We start from the raw sequence: 13,895 nt of genomic DNA, 5'->3' as shown, positions 1-13,895 counted from the left end.
AACATATATAGTGAAGAAGTAAATAAAAAGGCATTAGGAGCCTTTGATGATAAGAGATTTATTTTAGATAATGGAATAGATTGTGTTCCATATGGATATTGTATGATAGAGTGAATAGAATAGATTGTGTTTTAACGATGGGAAGATGGGTTAGGGTTTTTTAAGGGCTACCACCGCATTTTTTCGCAATATATAAATGGTCAAACCAAGTATTAATCAAACTAAAGAGTGGAGAAAATCTCAGTCTTGGTATATAAATGGAAAACATAATGAATGTGAAAAATATCAAATAAGTCTTATTGAAAAAATAACTACAACAAAGGTAAATAAAACAAATAAGCGAATCAATTTAAAAAGTAGTAAGTTGGAGGATGTAAAGAAAAAAATGAATATCCTTGAATGGACTGAAAACTTTGATGGTTATCAATTGAACAATGAAAAAAACAATTTACTATAATCTCAAAATGATATGTGGCTCAGGAGGTGGTCAAACAAGAGCATTAAGAGAAGTTTATCATTTCGTAATGGCACAAAAGGGGTATCTTAAAAAATATAAAGATTCAAATGTTTTGTTTTTCAATATTTTAGATGGGGATTATTGTGCAAAGAAAATTAAACTATTGAAGGAATTTGAGAATGAACAAATCTTTATAGGTTCAATGAGTGAGCTAAACAATATGCATCGGTTATTTGATAAAGAGTGTCCCGAGGCTTAGACGTTTCAGATATTTCTTTCGAATCACCTTTAACAAATCTTTATCTTATTGCATGGGTTATTTGAAAAAAGTGTCCCCAGGTTAAAAGGGGAGACAAATAAATATACCTTGGGATAAAAAGGGGGTTTATTTTTAGGGAAAAAAATATGTATCGCTGAAAATCCCCCATTCATTTACATGGGGAAAAGTGAGCCAGAACCAGTATATTCACCCTACTCAGGCCTGACTGATTATCTTCCAATATCAGATGGGATATGATGCATTTAAGCCGGTGATCTTAATGTCAAAAATGTAAACACCAGGAGTGTCCTGTAATGTGATGTATAACATAATACCAATAATGTACAACAGGAAAAATAATGTAATTATAGAATACCTAAGTACAATGCGGCAGGATAACCTAGAGGTATGCACACTTGCCTCTGAGCTGTCTACCCTGGATTTTAATCCCGACACAGCTATAAACTGTCATACTGGTGTTTTGTCGGCAGGGCGAGGCACTATTGTGTGTGTTGTCCCTCAAATGGGCAGCAGAGTGAGCGTCCTGTTTGCCAGCATTAGTTTGAGGACGTTAATAATCCCACGGTGTCCGACACGAAGAGTTGGCGAGTTATTGCCGGCACCCTGGCCAAAATCCAAATTTATGTACTGACTGACTGTTGCAAAGGCAATGGCAAACCACCCAGCATAACCCTTGCCAATAAACTGCTTCGGCAGCACCAAAGCTCTGTGAAGAGTGTGACACAGCTCATTATCATCATCAAGTAGAGTGTAGTGTCGAAACTTACTGGCAGAGGAAAATGTTCCAAGATTTCTGGTAGTGAGAACTTATTGTACAACATTGTGATGTCATGACGATCCTTTATTGTGGCTGATATCTGCAAACTCAAAAACACAACTGTTATTCTTCATGCCTTCGAGTGGATAACCTTTTAAACATCATCGTGCTTTTATAAAACGTGGCCTCTCTTATGATGAACATCATGTATTATGACACATTTGAGATTAAAAAAAGAAAGATAATTGATGTAATTATTTTGTTTTTGAGGAGCCATTAACTAAAGCAGAGGGAAAGTAACTTTTCTGCGAAATTTCCTCTGTAGTAAGCATTCCCAGAGTTGAAACAATACAAACTACATTAAAAAAAATTTCCAATGTGATTTCAGACATATTGTGCAACTTTTTTTTTTTAACACTAACACAGCCTCTTCAATAAAGTACTTGTACTACAAAACAGCTTTATCATTAAACTATTTATACTACAACACAACTTTGTGAAACCACTTGGGGGACAATGTATACAAATAATCGTCTTATTGACTGGTCTGGGACTGGTAGGATGGTCCAGAGGTACATCTTGGACAGAGGTACGCACCTCTGAGCTGTCTTGCCTGGGTTTGAATTAAGACCCAGCTATAAACTGTCATTCTGGTGTTTCACATACAGGACGATTCATCAATGTTTGTGCCGTCCCTCAGATAGATATTGAACTGGGTGTCCCATCTGCGAGCATTACTTGGTGAATCGTAAAGATCCAAACATGTCCTTCCTGGAGTGTTGGTGAGTTATCACCGGGACCCTGAGCAAATTACAAAATCTTGCTCACATCAGTAGCATAGCCATGCCCCAGTAATGATTCAGCCAGTGAGCTGAATGCACAATTGAATTCCAGTCTAATATACATTGGCTAACAACAACTGACCGGTTTGATTAAACGTTTGACTTCTGCTTTTGGTGTTGGTGTGTGATCTTTACATGTATCGTGTGAACATAAATATCATTGATTTGTCAACGGTGCTTCTAGGAATCAGGAATATTACATCTTACATGCATCGTGTATTTGTTTATGGTGGATACCTACAAAAACAAGACAACAACTGCTAATATAATCCATGTCACAGCTTTCACTGTGCAACATCTTGCATATGGTTTGTGTTCAAGCTCCTCCATGAGCCTCAGATTACTGTAAAACAAAACAAAATATGGATTTGATTACAGACATATTTGTGGGGTGTTTATGGTGGATAGTGGGGTGGGAAAGGGAGGGAGGGTAGGGGGAGTGATGCTCATAATCGTGAAGCTTGAACTTTGTTGAGAAAGTGAAATACTAACTGTTTCATCACCTTAGATTTGCTTCTTCAAATAAAACTTGCTGGTACCATAGGCACATACCAGATTTAGAGTTGTATTCACAACCATGTTTGTTTGTTTTTTTGTTATGAAATAGTGTTCATTATTTTTTAGTGTTTTAAAGTTGGATGGCACTAACATTGCCTGATAACCCAACATTACACAATACATTCAGTACGATCAGAATGAGGATATATTATTAAAGAATGATATTTTCAGGCAGCGATGACAAAAAAATTGTGTTTCAAAAGCAGTGCTCACATTAGCAATCTCTGTTTCCAGCTCAAAAACCTCAACCATTTGTCTCTCCACATCCTCTGCATTTGTCGAGAGGTTACGAGCATTTCGAAGCATCTTGGCAAGTTCAATCATGAAGTTCAGGTACGCATCTCGGGCCTGCAGTAGACATTTAAGAGAACATTCAACCTATTACACAATAGTTTCCAAAGAGATGCACTTTAAATTAAGCAAGGAGACACAATATAGCTCAGTTTTCCCAACTTTTCTCACAGACATGTGAATAAATGTGAGAAAATCACGAGTGTACATAATTAAATGAGTAACTTTGGTTTTAGCCAAAGCAAGGTTGATTGATTTCCCTCTTGAAAGCATTTGTGTTAATGTAGTCAAGGAGTAGATGGATATTGTTTTGTGTACACATATTGCAGAATGTAAAACCCACCACTTTGTAATGGCCGTTTTCAAAGTAATATTCTCTTGAGGGTAGACCGAGGGAAGGTTGGTCAATCTAGCTCAGACAAGGAAAAATGGTATTCAATGATATGTAGAGGGTTAATTGGCAAAATTATTGGGGTTGGGGGCGTGGGAGGAGTTTGCTCTGGTAAACAGGATGATCAACATATCATGACGAAGTTCAAAAGAAAGTTGTTGTTGGGTGTGGCACGTTTAGTAACAGCAGGACTTTTAAACCAATCTTTATTTCATAATTCATTTCATTTATCAAACGCCTACAACGAGGTACAAAAGTCTGAGTCCAGGTGCAAAGTTTTAGAATTAGACGTGATAACAAGATAGATAATTGTAAAGGAAACCAAAAGCACTTTCTAGGGATTTCCATGAACTCCTTAGAATATAACACCCAAATATTATAATAGAAAAAAATAAAATGTCTTTACGTTTCATCTACAAGTTAAAAAAAAGACATAAAATGTCACAGCCCCAATTTTAGTAATTTTTCTGCATGGAGTTCAAGGGCGAGACCATATTTATGTACAACTAAAATGGCCGCCAGTCTACCAATCGGCAATCTTTGATCAGATAGAAAATATAGTGAGGGGCACGTGTATGCCGTCATGTATTGTGTTTGTGCCATGTTTGAACAAAATTGGACAATGCATTGGACAATTGGACAGGGCACCAAGTCTGAGAAATGGTTGGGAGACACGTTTCAGTAACAAAATGGCCACCAGTCGGCCATCTTGGATCTGTACTGATCTCAAAATAAAAAGTAATGACGTGCATATTTAAGCCATCATTCGTTATCCGGGTGCCAAGTTTGAACAACATTGGTAACGCATGTCCAAGAAATGGTTGAGGACGTGTTCGACACCGGGTTTTTTTTTTTACAACTAAAATGGCCATCAGTCGGCCATCTTGGATCTGATCTCAAAAAAACAATGACGTGCTTATGTAAGCCATCGTTCATTATCTGTGTGCCAAGTTTGAATAAAATCGGTTCATACATGTCCGAAATATGGTTGCACGCAGAGACATGAAAATCGAGACCAAATCAATATGCCCCCGTTTCGGACTAAGTCCAATTGGGGCTAATAATCAGTGTGACCCCCTTTTGCCTTGAGCACTGCTTCAACTCCATTTGGAATTGATCTAAGTAGTTTGTGGATTATGTTTGGAGTGAATATTTTCCCAACAGTGTTGTAATTCGCTTTAGAGCATAGTCAGAGGACTGCTCACATAAATTTTATCTTTCTCTCAAACATATTCGCCATTCATTTTTTCTGTTAAGACAAAGTTTAAATCAATAATAACTATAATAAATGAAATAATATGACCAAATATGTTTAATATTATGAAAAATTATTTTTTGAATTTGTGGTATGAGAAAGCTTGGCATTGGTTTAAGTGGACACAAACTTTTCTACCCTACTTTAGTTTCTACTCTAAAAACAGGTCCAAGACACATACACATGTGGCACGAGCACAAAAACCTTACATGAATGATGTGTTTGCTGGAATCTTTGTCATCAACACCAACAAACATGTCTATGACAGGTCTTTCCCCAAAGTTGGTGGTTAACAAGGGCAATATGTTGTCCAACCTCCAATGATTTTCTGCAAAGGTAATAGAGTTGCTCGTGTTACCAAATCACTAAAGTAATCTTCGAATCATGTTCTCTCATTTTGACAAAAGTCACAAAAAAACTTAAAATGATACATAATAATATGATAATAATAATAATAATAATAATAATAATAATAATACCATTCCGTTTGCACACTAAATGCAGATAGGGCTGCCGAGGCAGTTTCATTGGCAAGAAGTACAGTACTGGATGGGTCTCCACTCCAATGCAGGTTACCCCGAATGGTTATTACCCCAGTAGACTGGTACTCATTTCATCAACCTCAGAAGGATGACAGGCTGAATCAACCCCACCTGGTGTTATTTCAACAGGGATAGGGGCTCAAATTCAGGACCCGTAGGTCCCAAGCCAGCCACCATAACCTCTAAGCCAACACCATGCTCAGATGAATATACATATCAGACACTTTGCATTACATACATCTGTAATGTTTACCATATTTGATGTCCCAGGTATCTTGAGCCACTGGCCAATCACCAATATCCTCCATAATGTTCAGTAAAGGCTCTGAGTCTCGTTTGTCAATCTGGCCTTTAACGGGTAGAAAAGAAGATATCTGTGTGTACTAGAGCAAGCTTCAAGATCAGTAAGGAAGGTTTATCAAAGATCACAAACATGGCAGAGCTTTCCCATTTCATAAAACAATTCCTGAAAGTAAAAAATATTGCAGCAACAATTACAAGCACAACTCTCAAGTGTTACCTATACTTTATGAACAGATCATGTGTTACCTATACTTCCACATGGGCTAAAATGAAACCTCGAATGATGCAATGATGGGGTGCTGGATCCAAAAGTTTTCGATAATTTGGAAGGGACGTTTTGTGCCATGTGCAGTGTGCAGGATGGTTAGTACCTCATTTTTACGAGGAGAAGACCTTTGGCAGGGAAGAAGTGAGGGAAGTGTGTGTGTGTGTGTGTGTGTGTGTGTGTGTGTGTGTGTGTGTGTGTGTGTGTGTGTGTGTGTGTGTGTGTGTGTGTGTGTGTGTGTGATGACAATAGTTTCTAAATGAATTATGCATAAATAGTTGAACCCATCCATCCAGGTCTATAACCCCACGGATGTTGAACTTTAACAAGAAGTTTGAAAGTTAAGGATGATGAGTATTTAACTCAGCTTGATCAATCTTTTAAATCTCTGTTGTTTCCTTACAGACACAAAAGCACAGAGATATGTTATTTCAACTTTCAAAGAACCAAATTCCATTCAAAAAGTCATTAACATTTATCATTAATTAGACCGATTTAAAGTGCGTCCACAAATCAGGATTACATCTTTACATGTATCATGCACATCTTTTAAAGTAGGTGTGTACAATAAGCAAGAACCCTTCATAATCCACATTACAGCCCTTACTACACACATTATTGTTGGCAGAACAAATCAAACTGAGAGCTACAGAGAGGATGATTGAAAGCATGTGGACTGGAGGATGTACTTACTTTCATTGATACACGACCTGTAGAGCATTTTAGCTTTCTTCACTGCTTCCCTATCTCCAATATTTGGTTTCCCAAGAATATCTGTAAAAAAAACGAGGAAGACCAAGTTATTTATTAAACAAACCAAGAGATATTTGGCTTTGTACAACACTTTCAGAAAGTATTCACACCCCTCGACTTTTGCCACATTTTGTTGTGTTAAAGCCTGAATTTAAAATGGATTAAATGTAAATTATTTTGTCACTGATCTACACAAAAATACCCCATAATGACAAAGTGAAAACATGATTTTAGAATTTTTTTACAAATTAATTTAAAATGAAATTCTGAAATGTCTTGCGTCAATAAGTGTTCAACCTCCTGAGTCAATACAATGTAGAAGCGCCTTTGGCAGCGATTACAGCTTCGAGTCTTCATGGGTATGTCTGTATCAGCTTTGCACATCTGGATTTGGTGATTTTCTCCCATTCTTCCTTGCAGATTTTCTCAAGCTCTGTCAAGTTGTATGGGGAGTGTCAGTGAACAGCAATCTTCAAGTCTTTCCACAGATTCTCAATAGGATTCAAGTCTGGGCATTTGCTGTGCAATTCAAGGACTTTCACATTCCTGTTCTGAAACTATTCTCGTGTTGCTTTGGCTGTATGCTTGGGGTCATTGTCTTGTTGGAACGTAAATCTTCACCACAATTGAAGGTCATTTGCACTCTGAAGCAGGTTCTCAGGGATTTGCCTGTATTTGGCTCCATTCATTGTTCCCTCGATCCTTACAAATCTTCAAGTCCCTGCCACTGAAAAGACCCCCATAGAATGATGCTGCCACCACCATGCTTCACTGTCGGGATGGTGTTAGATGGGTGATGAGCAGTGCCTTTCTTCTTCTGCCAGACATAGCACTTTGCATTCAGGCCAGTGTTCAATTTTTGTCTCAACAGACCACAGAATATTTTGCCTCATGCTCTCAGAGTCTTTCACGTGCCATTTTGCAAACTGCACGCATGCTGTGATGTGCCTTTTTCTCAGGAGTGGCTTCTGTCTGGCCACTCTCCCATAAAGCTGAGATTTGTGAAGTGCTGCAAAGACTGTTATCCTTCCAGCAGGTTCTCCCATCTCAGCCAAGGAACTCTAGTTCTGTCAGAGTGGTTATTGAATTATTGGTCACCTCCCTGACCATGGTCCTTGCCCAGTTTCATAAAGACGGCCAGCTGTAGGAACAGTCTGGGTAGTTCCAAATTCTTTCCATTTCCTAATGATGGAGCTCACTGTGCTCTTGGGAACTTTCAACACTCTAGGAATCGTTTTATACCCTTCTCCATATCTATGCCTCCTCACAATTCTATCTCGGCATTCTACGGACAGTTCCCTGGACTTTACGGTAGAGTTTGTGCTCTGACATGCACTGTCAACTGTAGGACCTCATATAGAAAGGTGTGTTTCTTTCTAAATCATGTCCAATCAATTGAGTTGGCCACAGGTAGACTCAAATCAAGTTGTGGAGACATCTCAAGGATGATCAAAGGAAATTGGATTCACCTGAGCTCAATTTGGATTATCATAGCAAAGGGGTTGCATAGTACTTATTGATGCAAGATATTTCAGCTTTTCATTTTAGATTAATTTGAAAAAATTTCTAAAAATATGTTTTCACTCTATCATTATGGGGTATTTTGTGTTGATCGGTGTCAAAAAATTTAAATTTAATCCATTTTAAATTCAGGCTGTAAAGCAACAAAATGTGCCAAAAGTCATGGGGTGTGAATACTTTCTGAAAGCACTGTATATCGCAGGTAAACACAGGGTAGGGTTAACATTTCATGCTTTGACTCCTTCATTGACTATGACCCATAATGTCCAAATCTCGTTCAAATAATATTATCTGTAAATTGTAACACTATACTTGAGGAGTGTTATGCAGTTATTTTACATGTAGCATCATGTGAAAGTCATCTGGAAATCTCACGAGTTTCTCATTTGTCATACCACTGCTGTTAGTTGTTACCGCTGAAATCCTGCTCATTTGTCATACCACTGTAGATATAATTATTTATTATCTTGCCAAAACGAAGTTTTTGCACGATATGTTAGTCAGCTTGTATGTTTTTTTTTTATTTTTTCATTTTTTTGTTCGTCTGTATTCACGTATAAAAAATTCTGCAGAGCACAGTTATCATTGGAAATTTTTGTAACTTCGTATATCAGAGGCTTATAGAGGTCCCTTTCAGTGCACAAAATTTTGAAGGTCAAGGTCAAAGGTCAAGGTCACTTTGTCGCAAATCAGGGGAGTTGACAAAACCCTTATTTTTTGAGTAATTTTGATCGGATCATCTTCAAACTTCATGTGAAGATAGTTCATAGTCTGGCGCTCAGCTGATTAATTTTTGGTGGCGATTGGTCTTGACGTTCATGGTTAGCGCCTAAGGTCAAACATATTTGACCCCAAGGTCAAACTTTCAAGTTTTAGGAACCATATCGTGTAGAACCTCAAATTGAACACCTCGATGAATGCTTTCTAGATATGTCAAGCTTGAGACATTATGACGTCATTTGGTGACGTTATGAGGCAAAAGCATATTTTTCATGGTTACTCTGTAGAACGATTCTCATCGGAATCTCTCGTAGGCAGATATTCCTCAAGGAGTCACTCCTGGTGGATAGCAGCTCTGTTCACCTCAGTGTGACCTTGAAGAAGTCACACGTGGTCACCTTTTGGCAAGATACGGGTCACCCTGCGGGTGACATTGGTTTATTTATTTATTCGTATGCAGCCTATGGCTGCTTGGCTGTATCATTTTCTGGGAGCACGGATGTGCCGCTGATGCAATGCTCCCTGTTACCAGCATGCTGGTACTCATTTTGCCGACATTGGAAGGATGACAGGCTGAGCCAACCCGACTTGGTCTTAAGTCAATGGCCTGACAGGGGCTTGAACTCAAGACCCTGAGATCTTAAACCAGCCACCTTCACCATTAAGCCAACACTAGGCCTTGTAGAAAGAAAAGCTCAAACGATTGGGCATAAAAAAAGTGTATGCAAGCTGGGTATCTAGATTTATAATGAGGAAACAAAAGTAATCATGTCAACAATTCACTGAACAGTTGTTATGGAGATATATATGGAGAATGTGAAAATGTTTCCTGCTCAGGTTGTGGATAGAGGTGGAATGGGGATTCAACATTTTGATCTTGAGTCCAAATGATATAGCATGGTCTTGAAGCATCGGGATTCCCCTTCACATAAAGTCTTACTCTTACTTTCAATAGGGAAGGCTATGGAATCCATCTCTTGGGAATAATTATGATAGCCTGTTTACAATAAAGAAGTCCAATAATGGGAATATTATTCAGAACCATTAGAAGAACTGCAGCACATCAATTGTAAAGTCAAATATATGGAAATTTTAGCTATGGAATGTTGCTTCTCCACACAATAAAGCCCCAACCACAACGTACGCTTTGAAACTTCCAAAAAAAAAAAAAAACCTGCAGAAATGAGTTTCAAAATGATTCTTCATCTGACCTGTACAATTCTCTGGGCAGTCATCTCTTCCGTTTTGTGGATGATGTTTTGTCAGACATTACTCCACCCTACTGACTGGCAAACAGTCGGTGTGTCATTCTCTGCTGATCTGGAATTGATTATTTGTTGGTCTAACAAATGGGACATGTCAGTGGGATGGAGTTCTTTTTTTGTAGTTTATGAACCTGCTGCTCTTTGTTGTTCAACTCCTACATTAACCTCGACCCTTGGATAAATTAAAAAAAACCTCACCATGTCACTCTCGAAGGATTGTCAAAAGATCCCGCCTATCTATTTCCATGGTCAGCCTCTGGGATAGGTTCAGTAACTTGGACTTCTAGTTGTCACCATCAGCAATGATCTCCCATGTTATGTGCCAACAACATCCCAAAGCTGGCCTCAAAAGCCAGCTGCATCCTAGCGTCCTCCATTGCTCTCGAAGTCAATCCTTAAAAAATAAATGGAACTACTCTCAGCCTACAAGGCCTTTGCCTGTAACTCAATGGAGCAATGCTCTCCCCTATGTGCTGGTACCTTCACACATCTTCTGTCTTTCTTGTAGTCTGTGAAATCTTTAGTTATCAGCATTATTGATATATCTCCTAATGAGGCCGAAGCGCAACACCCGTTGCTGTCATATCACGGGCAGGTCGGTGGCCTGTCTTTTACCATCTTTCCCCCCAGCCTAGCTTCCTCTGATCTCTCAGTTCCCGAATGCTTCCCAGTTCCTCAAGGATGCATGCATTCTTCCATCAATGCCATGTTAGTTAACATCCCCAAATCCAGAATTTATGTCCACCTCCACATTTTTGTTCCTCTTTCCCCGCCATTTGTGGAACCGCCTTCCTGAGGCTGTTCAAATACACTCTCCTCTCCAATGCTTCAAGCGGGAAGTGCACTACCTTCTAATGTCATCCCCATTCCTGTCTGCAGTCATTTTTACCCCCGATAACCCTGATTGGCTTAGCCTTCTTCAATGTGGGTTGCTGTATTTCCTCCCCTCCTTGTTCCCTCTCCTCTTTTCCTGTTTGTTCACTCTCTGCTTGGTGTGCTCTCCTGTAGCCCCACTGCCCCACTGCCAGTCCATTGCCTTTTCTTCCTCTGAAGAAGGAGCTGAGGTCTGAGGCCTTTTCTTCCTCTTATTTTCTTCCTTTCTTCCTTTTCTTTCTTCCTCTGCCAGTCCATTGCCCTTTCTTCCTCTTCCTTTTCTTCCTCTTTTCTTCTTCCTTCTTCCTCCTTTTCTTCCTCTTCCTTCCTCTGCCTGCCTTTTCAGGCTTCAATCTTGTATAGCAAATAAAGTCCTCTCTAATTTGCTATATTGGTCACCCATTACTATTTCTTGTTTCCACACCAAAACAGAACATCCATGAATGTATCTTTACGGGTGATGATGAAGTCAGGAGTGCTATGCAATGCTAAATTGAGCACGGGGAGAAAATATTTTACTGTGTGAGTTTAAGATGATAAAGTAGGTGTGTGAACCTTTATGGAGATCACATGAAAAAAAATATAGATGCCAATTTGTCTGGTGGGCAGACAGAATAGCCTGGAGTCAAACACACACTTGCCTCTGAGCTGTTTACCCTGTGTTTAAATCTCAGCTCAGCTTGAAACTATCATCGTGGTGCTTTGCGTGCAGGGTAATTCATCAGTGTGTGCCATTCCTAAGATGGATGATAAACTGGGTGTCCCATCTGCTGGCACTTGTGAGTGGATATGAAAACTTCCACAGTGTCCTTCACGAAGAATAGGAGAGCTATCGCCGGCACCCTGGCTAAGTTCTAAATTCCTCCACCCACAGTTGAGAATCTTGCGGCGGAGTGGTGATCCATCCAGGATTGTAACCCCAGCCAAGGAACTTTGCCATAAATGTCTAGAATCAACACTCTGTGTAGAGCATGCACGACGAGCATGTATGAGTACTCTATGTATGAGTTTCAAGTTCAGGCTAAAAGATACATGCTAAACATTATGGTCATCGCAGTGGAGGAACACGTGTTAATATTGAGATGAGGAACACGAACATTAATGATCTGGCTCTGCAAGCTTCACTCCTTCTTCTTCCTTCGGCTGCTCCCGTTAGGGGTCGCCACAGCGGATCATCCGTATGATCCGCATCGTGATTTGGCACATGTTTTACGCCGGATGCCCTTCCTGACGCAACCCTGGTCGCCTCTTACGACACAGGGATATGGTACACCTATTTTAACCGGGGTATACACTGGCCCAGTACACTGGTACTCACTTCGCCGACCTCAGAAGGATGACAGGCTGAGTCAACCCCCTGGTGTATTAATTCAGTGGCCCAACGGGGCTTGAACTCAGGACCTTTTGGATCCCAAGCCGCTGCCCTAACCACTGCGCCATCACCAGGCTTGCTCTGCAAGCTTCACTGTACCCCAGTAAATATCTCCTTGAGGCATATCGTGCAGGTGAAAACGTAATACCAAACGACCGTTATGATATGGGGCCGTAAGGGGGTTCGGCACGAAGCTGTTAGCTTGGTTTATCTTGATTTATCCATCTTTATTCAACTTGATCGTAAGTAATTCTATATACGCCTTTATTCACTCTTTTCTACTGTTTCTTGCATTCCACATTCATAAAAGTATGCAGATAGAGCTACTGCTTGTAACCGTGCACTCTCAAATCAGGAATTGTGTAACGTAAACCAAGATGCACCTTTCAGAATGACTTCCATCTCATGACGCAATATATCAAACGTAGAATAGCGAGAGCTGCTTTCAGGTATTACATTCTTCCGTAGCCAACCACCGCAGGCAAACAGGTAGAAATTGTCACACGGACGCACACTATCGTCCATGTTCTGTATGATCCGAGCAGCTGTAAGTAAAACAGGCAAGAATCAGACTGGATCAACAACACAGGCCTAATTTAGACTACGTGTCAACAGCTGCAGCTCCATAGGCACAACCACAAGCTTTCTCGGTGGGGTGGGGATGGGGGGCTGGCAGGTTGCCTTTCAAGTAGCAGAAATGCTATTAATTATAAAAGGTATATTGGAGGGAGAATGTCTACTTGTAGACATTAGACTCTGTACTTTGGCCAGGGGGGATGCCTACTACCCCCCCACCCCTCCCCTTCAAATTGCTCCCATGTGCACCTTTTTTCATGTGCTGTTTTGAAACAGCATTAGAAGATTTGGATTTCACCCTTAAAGCCTTATTACTGTACTCATCTCTGCCTCTTTGCCTATTGATTGATACCTGACTGTGCCAACATTTCCCCATTTACAGCAGATATTTTCCCAGGGAATTTAACAAGTGTCTTATATTGTGATTATAGGAATTTGTCAAAGCCAAATGGTTCCTGTAATTTTATTAGTTAATTCCTTTTCTCTGTCGCCACCTTCCTCATTACTAGTGGCTGTCAAATATAACACTTGAAAGCATTCCTTTACTCAGTGGATAGAATTTCTGTTGGAACATTCCAACATTTTTTTCATGCCGTATTCCCTGCTAACAACGCTCCGGTAATACTGGGTAAACATGACTGTATCGTACAATATTTTTTATTGTTTTGAGAAGATATGATAGTACCAAAAGTGATCATCTTTAAAATAACTTAATCAAGAGGGTTGCGTTGGGAATCGATAAAAAGAAGGGAAGAGGTGAGGATACAGGTAAAGAGAGATAGGGTGGAGGAGATGGGAATGTTACTTGGGAGAGCATAAGACATGGGGTTGGTGTTAGTAGTGGAGGTTCACACTCTTGGCAACGCATCAAGTT

At 39.8% G+C, this 13,895-nt stretch overlaps 1 protein-coding gene across 1 annotated transcript in view; it reads right to left on the bottom strand.

The window, feature by feature from the left end:
• Positions 1–13,895, bottom strand: part of LOC147018414 (membrane metallo-endopeptidase-like 1) — a 108,789-nt gene that overhangs the window by 64,240 nt on the left and 30,654 nt on the right. The window contains exons 4-10 of the mRNA XM_085898033.1: positions 12,829–12,990; positions 6,635–6,715; positions 5,627–5,722; positions 5,041–5,159; positions 3,529–3,594; positions 3,108–3,242; positions 1,505–1,594 (exon numbers count right to left, since the gene is read on the bottom strand). Of these exons, the coding sequence (XP_085754159.1) occupies positions 1,505–1,594; positions 3,108–3,242; positions 3,529–3,594; positions 5,041–5,159; positions 5,627–5,722; positions 6,635–6,715; positions 12,829–12,990 (749 nt within the window). The remainder of the gene's footprint in view (positions 1–1,504; positions 1,595–3,107; positions 3,243–3,528; positions 3,595–5,040; positions 5,160–5,626; positions 5,723–6,634; positions 6,716–12,828; positions 12,991–13,895) is intronic.

Source organism: Eptatretus burgeri, chromosome 10 (assembly GCF_056783735.1).
Source record: "Eptatretus burgeri isolate ZD-2024b chromosome 10, Ebu_testis_v1, whole genome shotgun sequence".
NCBI classification, from domain to species: Eukaryota; Metazoa; Chordata; class Myxini; order Myxiniformes; family Myxinidae; genus Eptatretus; species Eptatretus burgeri.
This window is presented reverse-complemented; position numbering and strand designations above follow the sequence as displayed.